We start from the raw sequence: 14,478 nt of genomic DNA on the forward strand, positions 1-14,478 counted from the left end.
ACTGCCAATATGTGTTTATTCCCAGCACCTTTGCTAATATTAGCTATTAATGACTATTTTCTGTTCATTTGGATAATTAAAAGTGGTATATCAATTCTGATTTTCCTTTTATCCAAATTTAGGATTTACTTTCTGGGTTAGAGTTTATTTGTAGCTGATCACTGGGGGAAATACTGATTTGGTAAATACTCAATCTGTGAGATGATTAGAGGAAGTGAGACCCTATGGGGTCTTTCCCTTTTCCAGCCAATTAGTTTTTCCTTCGAAGGTAATTGGCCAATTTTTTGCTCTGTGTGTATATGACAAGCAGCTAGACTGAGGTTTTGTGTAATCTGTTATTGGATGCTGAATATATTCTTAGTTGTTACAGGTTCACAATTCCTTAGAATTCAAACATCCATAAAGTGCTGAAAAAAATTTTCTGGTAATTCATTTGGTTATAAAATTTGACAGAGCTGAACTCATTTGATGTAGATATCTGACCTCAGCCAACACAAGACTATGCACATTTTTCAGTGTCCTCCCCCTCATATGAATATTTATATTATCTGGCTGCAAAATATGAATGTGTTTGGGTAAGGTGTGCTGTTCCAGACTTCACTGGGGATGCATTAGTAATGGAGACAATATATACATGTAAAAGTTTTTTTTTTTTTTTTTTTTTTTTATTTTGAAAAATTCTAAATTCTGAAACACTAGGTTTTGACATCACGGGTTTTGGATAAGGTCATGTGAACCTATAGCGTTTTTTTTTTTTTCTCTCTTTCATTTTGTGTTCTCATTCCTTCTGGGCAGCAAAAACTGGTTTTGAAATCAGGCCTACTCTGATAAGTTAAGCATGAAGTTATGACTCAAATGTGCTTTGAGGTGAAAGACAATAGGAATTTAAAAGTGGTGTCTTCTTTTATCCCCAGGACGTGTGCAATCACTATCATCTGGGAACTGACAGGTCAGTGACTAGAACCAAGTTTCAGCTAAGCCATAACCAGTTGCAAACCCAGAATAGTGTTGAACTGCGAGCCCTGAGGGTCTTAGGAGATCTGAACCAGTTAGACTGTGAAGCAACAGTAGTAGTGTTCCAAGATGTTATTGGAACAGTTAACACTGTTTGTCTTTTATAGAATATTAGCTGTCTAAGCCAGGCTTTTAAAATACCAAAGTGGCAAAAACATTACTCTTCAGCTATATATTTTTAATGGTAAATCTAAGTTTTAAAAAATCTGTTTATTAAATGCTAAAAGTTGCAGAAATGAAAAAGCAGATCCACAATTTCATATGAGATTGCAAGTGGTCCAAATAGCCAAAACAATTCTGAAAAAGAATGAAGTCAGAGGATTCATGCGTTCTGATTTCAAAACTTAATGACAAAGCTATAGTAATCAAAATAGTATAGTCTTGGGTACAGATAGATATATAAACCAATGGAATAGAATCAAGAGTCCAGAAATAAACCCACATGTTTATGGCCCAACTGCTTTTTGGAAATGAGGAAAGAAGAGTCTCTTCAATAAATGATGCTGCGACAACTGGCTTTCCACATGCGAAAAGAACAAAGTTCAATCCCACCTCACGTCATAGACAGAAATTAACTCAAAATGGATTAACCCAAATACAAGAGCTAAATTCATGAAGAAAACGTAAAGGAATAGCCGGGCATGGTGGTGCATGCCTGTAATCCCAGCTACTTAGGAGGTTGAGGCAGGATAATCACTTGAACCTGGGAAGCAGAGATTGTGGTGAGCCGAGATCACGCCATTGCACTCCAGCCTGGGCAACAAGAGTGAAACTCCATCTCAAAAATAAACAAACAAAAGAAAACATAAAGGAAAATCTTTATGACCTTGGATTTGGCAGTGGATTCTTAGATATAACATCAAAAACATAAACAAAAAATTAAAAATAGATAACAGGACTTGACAAAATTAAAAATGTTGGGGCATCAAAGGATATTGAAGTGAAGGCAGCTTCAGAATGGGAGAAATATTTGGGAATCAGGTATCTGATAAGTCTTTAATGTCCAGAATATATAAATAACTCCTGAACGCAACAAAAAGACAGACTCAGTTGGAAAATGGGCAAAGGACTTGAGCATTTTTGACGTTTTTCCAAAGAATATGTACAGATATCTAATAGCACATGAGGGAATGCTCAACAGCATTCACCATTAGGGAAGTCAAAATCAAAACCACAATACCACTTTACACCTACCGGGATGACTGCTATTTTTTTTTAAATCAAATAAGAACACACAAAATAATAAGTGTTGGTGAGTATGTAGAGAAATTAGAACCCTCATACATTGCTGATAGGACTGTAAAATGGTGCAGGCATTGTGAAAACAATTTGGCAATTCCTTAAAAAGCAAACATAATTATATGATCCACAATTCCAAATCCTAGATATACACCCAAAAGAATTGAAAACAGGGACTCAGATACTTGTATAACAGTGCCCATTGCAGCATTATTCACAATAGCCAAAAGGTGGAAACAATCTCAGTGTCCATCCACAGATGAATGGGGTAAACACAGTGTAGTATATCTGTACAATGAAATATTATTCCGTCATAAAAAGGAACAAAGTTCTGATATATGCTACAACTTAGATATACCTTGAAAACATTATACTAAGTGAAATAAGTCAGAAACAAAAGGACAAATATTGTATAACTCTATTTATATAATATATTAAATAGGCAAATTCATAGAGATAGAAAAAAGATTAGAGATAACTAGGGCCTGGGGAAAAGGGGTAGGAGAAATGGGAAATTCATGCTTAATGGTTAGAGTTTCTGGGGTGATCAGAAATGTTTTAGAAATAGTGGTGATGGCTGTGCAACATTGTGAATGTAATTATTGCCACTAAATTATGTGTTTAAAATGGCTAAAGGGGCAAACTTTATGCTTGTATGTTATGTTACTGCAATAAATATTTTTTAAGATGGTAAGACAACTAATGAATTAACGGTGAATCTGGTAGGTTTGCAGTGTACATTGAGTTTTTCTATAAAAGCATTAGGTTAAAGCATTAAGCAGTTGTGTGTGAGAATCAATAATGTGATAGTTGTTTCCAGCTCTTCTGAAGGACGCATGTTTAACTTCTAGATGTATTTTTAGAGCCGTACTGTTGGGGCAGAGGAGGCTTGTGGGAATAGGGGAAGAGTTTATAAGCTGAGCTGAAACAACACCAAACATGGAAATGTTACAAGGTGGAGAAATTGTGCTTGCTGAAACTCTTCTCAGAAATATTGCTGTTTGTGGATGATAGAAATCTTCAGTTGTCACTAAAGGTAGAGGTAGGAGGGTGAGAAGCGTCAAGAACTCACTGAATTGTCCATTCCCCCTTTTGTTCTGCTGTGGAATGTTTTGTGCTGCTGGTAAGAACATGTTCCTATTTGGTGAGTTGCTGGAACAGTGAGCAGTGGGCAGAGTGCAGGGGAGGCTCCTTTTTTTATAAATATTGTCCAAATATTTGATGAGTATTTGGTCTTGAAGGGAAACTATATTATTAGTCTGCTTTGTGTGTGTGTCACAGTATAGTGCAATGCAGTATGATTCTGGAAATAGAAGCACTCTCTTATTATCTAAGCAATTACATTTTGAGGAATTGAAGAGCACTAGTAACTGTACTGGAGTGACAAATTTATAATTAATTTCATCATTTGTTTATTTTCTCATTTATTGAGCATCTATTATATGGAAGGTATTGTTTCAGGTTCTCGGAATATAGAGTTGAATAAGACAATGGCTTGCCCTCTAGGAGCTCATGGACTAGTGGAGAAGAAAAACAATGACCATACAGTGTGATAAGAAGGATCAACACCTATCTTTTCCCCAGATTTTATCTTCTGTAGTGGTGGGCAGTTGTCAAAAAGTAACCATGTGATAATTTTGAATTCTGTTCAATGTGAGCTGCAAATTTTGCTTATAAAATCACTCTTAAAAAAAAAAACAAAAAAAAAAACTTTTTCCTATAACTGGATGTCCAACTGAAAAAATACTGTATTTTACTTTAGTTTAGTTTAGTTTAGTTTTTTTGAGACAGCATCTCTGTCGCTAGGCTGCAGTGCAGCGGTGCAATCTCAGCTCACTGTAAGCTCCGCCTCCTGGGTTCACACCATTCTCCTGCCTCAGCCTGCTGAGTAGCTGGGACTACAGGTGCCCGCCACCATGCCTGGCTAATCTTTTTTTTTTTTTTTTTTTGTATTTTTAGTAGAGATGGGGTTTCACCATGTTAGCCAGGATGGTCTCGATCTCCTGACCTTGTGATCCACTCATCTCGGCCTCCCAAAGTGCTGGGATTACAGGCGTGAGCTACTGCACCTGACCAGAATACTGTATTTTAATAGCCGATAATGCAATGCTTGAGTTTTTGGCTCCACCTATAATAATATGGCAGGTTTTAGTAGATATCCAAATTAGTGCTATAGGAGCATGAAGTGGAGGCAGGTAACTTAACCTGGCACATAAGCAGTGACATTGAAATAAAAATTTGAAGAAAGAGTAACACAGGGGATATGGGAGTGTGCATTCCAGATAGGTAGAAAATACTTAAGATGAGGTTGAAATTAAGAAGGTTGTAATTTAGTGACTTACCAAAATATTGGTATTGAAGGAAAGAGAAAGGTTAAGAATGGCTCCCCCTTTTGGATTGGGGAATTGAACTGATGATAATAGCATTATTCAAGAAGGGTAGCACAGCAAAGGGGAACCTTTGAGGAAAAGCAATTTTTACTGGAATGCAGAGAGAATATTTATTAATTTTCTGAATTTCCAAATGTATAGTACTGGATCCTGGCCATGAGTAAAAAAATGTTCTTACCCTGACAAAGTTTACATCTTCATGAATGACTTTTTTTTCCTTCTTTTTTTAAGAAACAGTAGCTGAAGTGGGAATAATTGTAGAAATATCTTTGTTGAGAAGGGGGCTAGGTGCAGGGAGGGAGGGAAAACTTCTGCCTTAAGATAGATGGGAAAGACAAGAGAACTGTAACAAAAACTATCAATTCGAATTTGGAATTTGCATTCTAGAAATGATTAGAAGAGACTGCCACTTTTTTTGTTAATGTAAATATTAAGTCATTTAGTTTACTTGCCAGTAACAAACTGGGGTAAGAGACTGATCCATCCAGATTCAGACATTTCCTGATTGACATTTCTTTTCATTAGAAACAAGTAACCAACATTGCCCAGAACGTTGTAGTTATTCAAAAATGTTTGCTGAATTAATGTTATCCCCTTCTATGCTTAAATTTATTTTAATATTTTAAAAGGGAATGAAGGACAGGGATTGTCAAGGTGGAAGTCAGAAGGAAAAATTGTTGCCTAATGAGGCAAAGGATGATAAAACGTATTAAATATTGAAGTGAAAAATAGTGATAGCCAATATTTATATAGTACTTAAGAGTCTTCAAATCAGTTTCATATATATGTCAGTTAGCTTATTCTCCACAGTGACCTTCTGATGTAGGCATTATAATCTGCGTTTTATTGCTGAGGAAACAGACTTAGCGTTAAGTGATGTGCCTGAGCCTCAGGGCTAGACCATGTAGCACTCTTACAACTCAAGTCCATTGTCCTGTGTAGCAATACATAGCCAGCATGCTCTTGAAAGCGACGCTTCTGTCTTTGTATTTTATGTTTTATTACTGACATTCTTTGCATTAATAATGACTGAGTGGCTGTATTTTAAAATCTTGTTGTAATATCACAAGGCCTATACTCTACAAGCCTACAACCTCTTGCTAATATAGGAAATAGAATTTCTCTCACCTCATTGTTCACCAAAATATAGCAAATCCTGTTAAACTGAGACCAGAGAGATATTGGAACCCCTTAGAACAATTATGACTACCAGAGAATGATGCAGGAGGAGCAGGCGGGCAGGGATAGACTCAGCTGAAGTGATGTGGGGAGTGAGACTGGGCAGGCCCAGCAATCTGGAAAGCACGAAGTGACGGGAAATGGTGGGCCCTGTATGTGGTTGCTTTTACTCTCTTTTTTTATTTGTTTATTTTGTTTTGTTTTTGAGATAGTCTTACTCGGTTGCCCAGGCTGGAGTGCAGGGGTGCAGGGGCCCAATTTTGGCTCACTGCAACCTCTGCTTCCTGGGTCAAGCAATTATCCTGCCTCAGCCTCCAAAGTAGCTAGCATTACAGGCATGTACCACCACGGCTAGCTAATTTTTTTATTTTTAATAGAAATGGGGTTTCACCACTTTAGCCAAGCTGGTGTCGAACTCCTTACCTCAAGTGATCCGTCCATCTGGCTTCCCAAAGTGCTGTGATTACAGGCGCTTTTAAATTTTTTTTTTTTTTTTTTCTTTTTTTTTGAGACGGAGTCTGGCTCTGTAGCCCGGGCTGGAGCGCAGTGGCCGGATCTCAGCTCACTGCAAGCTCCGCCTCCCGGGTTTACGCCATTCTCCTGCCTCAGCCTCCCGAGTAACTGGGACTACAGGCGACCGCCACATCGCCCGGCTAGTTTTTTTGTATTTTTTTTTAGTAGAGACGGGGTTTCACCGTGTTAGCCAGGATGGTCTCGATCTCCTGACCTCGTGATCCACCCGTCTAGGCCTTCCAAAGTGCTGGGATTTATTTTTATTTTTTGAAACAGAGTCTCTGTCACTCAGGAGGCTGGAGTGCAGTGGCGCGGTCTCAGCTCACTGCAACCTCCACCTCCTGGTTCAAGTGATTCTTGTGCCTCAGCCTCCTGAGTAACTGGGATTACAGGCATGTGCCACCATGCCCAGCTAATTTTTGCATTTTTTGTAGAGACAGGGTTTCACTACATTGCCCAGGCTGGTCTCGAACTCCTGGTTTCAAGTGATACAGCCATGTGGTTGCTTTTAGAATAATGACTGGTGAGTGCTGGCGTTCAGGTCAAATATCAGATGTATGCTGAGATCCGGTTTTCAGAAGTAGCTATCAAATGGAAGAAGAGTTTCAGGTACGAGACAGCGTGGCAGATCTCTAGACATCCTGCCCAATCTGGATATGTGAACATATCCTCATTCACAAGGTGATACGGGCCATTCCTTCGGCATTTCTTTAGTTGTGTACATTGACTAGATCACAGAATTCCTGAGGTTAGATTCTGTACCCTCCTTATCTTGGTATCTGTACTTACATCATCTAGCTCAATCCCTGGCACACGAATGTCTTTAGCCACTTGCCAGAATATTCTGTTTACCCTGTGGAACTTTCCCATTAGTTCTAATTGTGAATGCTATATAAATAAGTTTCACTACATTGTTTTTTTCTTTTTTTTCTTTTTTCCCAATTGTATTAGTCTGGCTATATTGAAGCAGTTAGTTGCTGATTTTTAAAATTTATACATAAAATACTATTTTAATTTCTTATCAACTTATATCTAACATCAGGAGTTCCTTGGATTCACAGCAGCTCAGGAGACAAATGTATTTTAAAGGATGTGTAATTTTGGAATCAGACAGGTTTAGATTCCCATTATGTCACTTTGCATGGTTAACTTCATGCAGCTAATAAACTTAATTATTCTTCATCTGTGAAAACAGGGACAAAAACAGGATTAAATAAAATAAGATATTTAGAAGTACCAGGCACAAAATACTAGATACATTTCTGTTTACGTTTCTTCATATCATTGAGTCTGTTACATGAACTTAATTTGTATTATATAGTGCTTTATTTTTTTTTTTTACAACATGCTTGTGAATTGTCATTTGTATCTTTGCCCAACTTTGTGAGATAACCAGGGAAAGTAATGTTATCACTAGCTTTAGATAAATATACTTGAGAATAAGCACTGCCAGGGATCATGCAGCTAATAAATTACAGAATCAGAACTTGAACCCAATCAATCCCCTTAGTCTATACCCAGTGCCCTTTGTGCCAGGCCCTGGTATACTTTTCTTGCTCTCTCTGTATATATTCACTATCTCTCTGATAATTTTAATGGCAACCAATCCCCATAACAGATGAGTTGTTGGACCCAGCCACCTGTCATGCTTAGTGCTAAGTTGGATAAATTGTGGATGCCTAATTCTGATTATCTTTATTCCTAGGGCACTACATATTAGATATTTGGGGTTTTAACCATGAGTTTCCTGAGATCATTTTGTGTTTTCTCATAGATAATGGATTGTCTAAGTTATAAAATTGTAGACAATGGCTCTTTTTTTGGCCAGTTAATGTAAGTCTCAAACAACTTTGCTGTATAGATTTTCTCTTTATTTTGCAATTGGGACAATGGATGTTAGTTATTCCATTTCTAATTGGTAGACAAGTAATCATGTGAACTGCAACTTTCTGCTGAGGCTTCCAGTGTTGCATTATTAATATGACTGGGCCTCTAGAAATTTCTTTTGGGCCCTTCATTTTGGACTATTAAGTAAGTCAGAATTGGTACCACCAAGGACTTTATTGCTTCAATTTCACTGTACTAAATGCATTGATAAAAATTTTTAAAGTATGCTCTTTATTTTTTCACTAAGTGTTATGTAATTAATTCTATTGAATTTAGGAAAGGTAGCTATTTAGTGTGTTTTGTTTTTGACCGAAATCATCAATCATTCAATGTTTACCTATAGTAATCCAATTGATAGTATTCTTACAGTACTTCTTAAATCTGTCTAGTGTGGCACTTAGAAATGACACTAAAATTAACATTAATTATGTCTCAGCTTTCTTTCTTCAAGAAAACGGAACCTTGTCTGGTTCTTTTTGGCTTCCCTAGGGCCTTAAAACAGTGTCTGTGCAAAAATATAAAGTAGATTTTGATGTTTGTTGAACCTGATTTTGAACTGCACTTTCATTGTGCATCCATGCAAAATCCCACTAACATATCAAGACCAAGGTTTTTGTCATATTAGAATAATTAGTTTTTAGTTTTCTAGTCAGCCTTTTGATGAACAGATAACAAAGAGGTCCCAAATACTGTTGTTCCAAGTGCCAAAATTAAATGAACTAATCATGATGCCACTGAAGATAGTACTTTTGCTGTATAAGGCTGAGGCATAGTGACAGTACTAAAAATACATTTCAACATATTACGTTAAGAAAAACATGATTTATATAAGGAAAGAAATGAAATTAACATATTTGCCTTTTAGGCTTTTGTCCTGATTCTGCTCATTTTAATACAGGCTCTCAGAGTCACCTTCATTTTGACTATTTTATTTTGCTGAGAAATGAACTTTTCAGTTGTGTTAGATTACCATAAATGAGAATATCAAACAGTAACTAGAGCCCCTCAGTAGTGGGAGTATAATTATCGTAGTGGCCTCATCAATCATTCGCTTCCCAGCACTCTGTCTGGTCATGAGAGCAACAGCTGTGGCTTTGTTCTACCTAGATGATGTTTGAATAAAGCCATTTCTGTTTTTATTCACTCAGATTTACAGTTTTTTCTTTGTATTGACATTAACCAGTGAATCTATTAGTTTCCATTACCAGCAGAATAACTAAAACTATAAATAGTTCTAATTTCTTTCATAAATCCATAGATACCGTTTATTGGATAGAACATCTGGGTAATCTTGTTTCTCCTCTGTCTTTAGGCAAAATGTATACTTTCTTAAGCTTGTCCTTTCATTTAGAAAAAAGAAAAAAAAATCAACTTTTGCAGCTCTGTCTGTTGACCTTAGATAACAGATAAATTGGGCATCTAATCATCTAGGAATCTAGATAAGGTGCCAAGTCACTCCATCAGATTTATAATACTGATGTAAAAAAAAAAAAACTCCCACAGTATTATATTTCCTTGTTTGCTGGTTCTGCCAAAAACCAAAATATCATAAATACCATGGATATAATTTCTTTAACATCTGTCTTAATACTATAAAAAGATTAGGTCTTTTCTTCCAAGTGTAAAGCAAGCTGCCCAACACCAACTTAGAACACACTTATCATAGCCTAGCATATAAGCACATTTTAGCAAGTTTTAAAGATGGTCTGTAGGAGTGTAATTATCTTGGACAACTGTTATACTATAATAACCAGTTTAGTATGTTACAACTCTCTTGGTGTAACAGACTGTGCAGTGATTACTATAACCCTCCAGGAGTTCTCAGAGGCAAGCACCTTAATTTTGGCAATGGTTGCAGCTCTTCAAGCCTTTGCTCATCTCATCTGTTTTCTGTTTCTGCTTTGGTTCACACATAGGGTGTCCTCTAATGAACTCAGTTTTTCAGAAGAGTTAGAATCACTTGATTGTACTGTCATTTCTACTGGCATTTCTTTTCAGTTCTTAAGTATACAAAGATGTGAGGTATTTTTTCCCCCGTATTCTGTGTGAACCTAAAATTGAATCCAGGCCAGGAACAGTGACTCTCATCTATAATCCCAGCACTTTGGGAGGCCAACACAGGCAGATCATGAGGTCAGGAGTTCAAGACCAGCCTGGCCAGTATGGTGAAACCCCTTCTCTACTAAAAATACAAAAAAAAAAAAAACTAGCCATGTGTGGTGGCACGCACCTGTAGTCCCAGCTACTTGGGAGGCTGAGGCAGGAGAATTGCTTGAACCTGGGAGGCAGAGGTTGCAGTGAGCCCAGATTGTGCCACTGCACTCCAGCCTGGGCAATAGAGGAAGACTCTATCTCAAAAAAACAAAACAAAACAAAAACGAAAAAACAAAAATAAAGAAAAAAAATGAATCCAAATATTAGATTTCTTAGTGAGGTGCCAAACTTAAGTATTTGGTAACTGAATTGGCTGAATTATTGACTGAAACTTTGGTTTTGTAAACAATCACGTAGAGATCTCTTTTGATTCTGCCCTATATATATGTTGAGATTTCTTCTTTTGGGTCACTGAATTTTTCTAGATCAGTAGGAACCCAGCCTTCTCTTCTATAAAAGCTTTAAATGGATTAAGGGAAAATATAGTATGCATTTTTAAAAGTCACTACAAAGCCAAGATAAATCACACAGAATAAAATTAAAAGCATTATATATTTTTTTCTTTTTGAGACAGAATCTTGCTCTGTCACCAAGGCTAGAGTGCAGCAGCATGATCACAGCTCACTGCAGCCTCAACCTCCCAGGCTCAAGCAATCTTCCCACCTCAGCCTCCTGAGTAGCTGGGACTACAGGTGCAAACCAGCACGCCTGGCTAATAAAAACGGTTTTTGTAAAGATGTCTCACCACATTGCCCAGGCTGGTCTCAAACTCCTGGGCTTAAGCACTCCTCCTGCCTTGGCATCCAAAGTGCTAGGTTTACAAGTGTGAGTCATCATGCCCAGCCAAAAGTAATTTTTTTATAGTTTTATACTTATTCCATACTCAAACTCTCCAGTTTTGAAAAATAAGTCCTTTATAGCTGGTTTGTCCAAGTTAGGATCCAGTTGTATCTAGCAATACAAACCCTGTATTGCTAGTGGTTATGTCCTTTAGAGCTCTTTAAATTTGATCTCCCAAGTTAATGTCATTGACTTGTTAGAGGCTGAACCTATTGATAAATGAGAATATTTATTTAAACTTAATTAAACATTAAATCTTTAAGTTTACTTAAATATTTAAGAATATCTCTTTACATTTATTCAGAACATTGTTACATAGCAAAATTCTATTCAAATTTTCCACGTTTAAAAAAAAAAAAAGTTATTTACATCTTGTTGATTTAAACCAGGATCCAATCCAGAACCACATGCTGCAAATGATTGTTAACCTGGAACAATTCGTTTTATTCATGTCAGTAACTTGTTGACAAGATGGAACTAGAGCATCTTGCAGAATGACCTCCCTTCTGGATTTGGTTCTCTATCCCTCTAACACTGCACTTGTCCAGTATGGTAGCCACTAATCACAAACAGCTATTGGGCTTTTGAAATGTGCCTAGTCTGAACTGAGATGTGCTGTGAGTATAAAATAATACACTGGATTTCTAGACTTAATACAAAAAAGGTAAAATATTTTATGAATAGTTTTTTACATTGATTACATGTTCAAATGATAATTAGGGTAGTATGGGTTAAATTATGTTATTAAAATTAATTTCACCTGTTTCTTTTCTTTTTTTTTTTTTTAATGTACCTCCAAGTAAATTCTATCTGGCTCCCATTATATTTCTATCAGATTTAAAATAGCCAGGCATGGTAGCTCATGCCTGTCATCTCAGCACTTTGAGAGGCTGAGACAGGAGGATCGCTTGAGGCCAGGAGTTCGAGACTGATTAGCCTGGGTAACATAGGGATACCCCAACTCTACCAAAAAAAAAAAAAAGTTTTTTAATGTTTTTAAATTAGCCAGGCATGGTAATACACACCTGTGGTCTCAGCCACTTGTGAGACTGATGTGGGAGGATCACTTGAGCCCAGGAGGTCTAGGCTGCAGTGAGCTGTGATTGTGCCACATACTGCAGCCTGGGTGACAGAGTGAGACCTTGTCTCAAAAAAATAGGAAAGAAAAAATTGCTACCCACAAAGGGACTCTACAGCAGTACCCTGACGTGTAATAGCACAAAGAACGTCAGTAGACTAAAGTGTTCCTTAGCTAGACTTTTGTAACATTTGGTTGCTGTGTACCAGCTACATAATTTTCAGTGGTAGACCTTGCCTAGAGAATTTTAAGACCTAGTGTTCTACAACCCTGGCTTAGTCTGGTAGATCCAATAGATGAAACAGCTGCTACAGATTTTTAAATATCTCTGATAGCTGAAAGGGTTAAATAATATAAACCCGTCAATGCGCTACAAATGCTAATAACCCGGTGCCGCTGATTTATAAGTAAAGGACTATGTGAGCCAGTGCAAGTTCGTGCTTCATTTGTTTATATATTCATTCATTTGTTTTTAGTGTTGGAAAACCTTGGACAGACAATTATCCCCGATTTGGGATCACTGGAAAGTCAGCATGATTTTCGAACCCCGGAGTTTGTGAGTACTACTCCTTTATCTTAAATTTGTATTTGCTAGCTAAGAGATTTTCACGAAAATTTTATGAAAACTTTCTCATAAAAGTGTTTTAGGAATGCATTCCTTCAGTGGCTGTAGATCCTACATAGATCTTATGGCAGGGACTGTGCGTTCAGAGCTCTGGTGTCTCTCGGGAATAGGTTGCTGAACTTGATTGTCTCGGCATCATGCTCCATATGTTTGTTCTTCATATTGTTCATGTAATTTTAAATGGGAATTCATTTTGTAATAAAATAGCATCTTGTTTCTGAAACTCCTGTTCCATTCATTGATACCATTGCTATCAGTATCTGTTGTTAGTAACTCTGGAAAATAGTCTCTAAGCATATACAGGTACATCGACCAGTGCCAGTCACTGGTAGCGAACATAGTCTACTTTTCCTTTCATCCTGGAGCTTTCAGTAATACAACCTACATGTATCTCGTAGGGCTAGGAATATTCTGTTGGTTGTTTCTACCAGGAAGGGAGCTAAATGCTCCCACTAAATTGGACTGATTAAAGATTAGCCATGGTTCCTACCCTTAAGGAATTAAAAATCTTATTAGATGCTACTGTGATTTTATTAATGCCTTGTTTAAAGAAAATTAAGCACATAGGATGCCTTGTGCAAAATATCCTTAATACTAAATAGATTTTTATATTAGGCTCATTTGGTGGGGGAGATGGGAACAAGTGTTTCTGTGACTCATGTACCATATTATTGCACCAAATGTGTAGGAGAAACATGCCAGGATCTGCTTACATTTCCTGATTTTTGTCCCTGTTGCAAATGGCCTACCACTTTAGGAATGCATAAATCTTTTCTAATTTATTTTCAAAGTGTGATATAGCAGATAACCTTGTAGAGTTCAGTCTTAGAAGTAGAGACTGCAGAAATAGGTCGTGTGATTCAAACTGAGGATGGGGAGGTGTCCACATGGTGATGGAGCAGATAAATATTGTTCTGCAACGTGGTTGCATGCAGGATATCCCACACTTCCCCCCAGTTTGCCCAATCCCAGGTCTGGTTAAGAGCAAAGGAGATCTAAGGGGCAGTCAGGGCTGGCCCATCAGACCCCAGGTTGATTCCAAGCCCCAAGGAGTTGAAAAAAAATAACTGGAGATGTAGGGGGAGCAGTAATGGTCAAGGCTATTTCTAGAAACCCTGACTCAGCTGACACTGACCCAGGAACTCATACAATCACTACTCTAGTAATTGGCAGAGCCCAATTGTATTATTGATAAAGACCCAAAAAAACCTCATTATGTGCTTTTTCTGTTCTTGCTCACTCTTTATGGATTGCCTAGTCAATTCAACCAAGAGTAAAGAAACTAGAGTGCTCTGGACTGAAAAGGGATGGCACATAAAACTGTATCCACAATGCCGTTTTATTTCAAAGTGTGGGACTCCTGTGGTGTACTAGCAGATTGCCTACTGTGAAAATCACCTGGATATAATAGAAAGACGTAGTATTCAACGACTTTCCTATTATATTCAATAAGATTTCTGGTAAAGGGAAATTGTGAATGCCCACCAATATTCCTGCATCTTAAAGTAGCAGAGCAATTTTGTGGTTTTTCTGACTTTTGCAGTTAGAGACCGAAAGCA

The 14,478-nt window shown here is 37.3% G+C and overlaps 1 protein-coding gene across 1 annotated transcript in view; it reads left to right on the top strand.

The window, feature by feature from the left end:
- The window catches only part of LOC108539853 (anoctamin-6-like), a 151,780-nt gene that overhangs the window by 81,823 nt on the left and 55,479 nt on the right, over positions 1–14,478 (top strand). The window contains exon 2 of the mRNA XM_017888792.1: positions 12,771–12,850. Coding sequence (XP_017744281.1) covers positions 12,771–12,850 — 80 coding nt within the window. The remainder of the gene's footprint in view (positions 1–12,770; positions 12,851–14,478) is intronic.

Source organism: Rhinopithecus bieti, unplaced genomic scaffold (genome assembly GCF_001698545.2).
Source record: "Rhinopithecus bieti isolate Rb0 unplaced genomic scaffold, ASM169854v2 scaffold_17653, whole genome shotgun sequence".
Classification (NCBI taxonomy): Eukaryota; Metazoa; Chordata; class Mammalia; order Primates; family Cercopithecidae; genus Rhinopithecus; species Rhinopithecus bieti.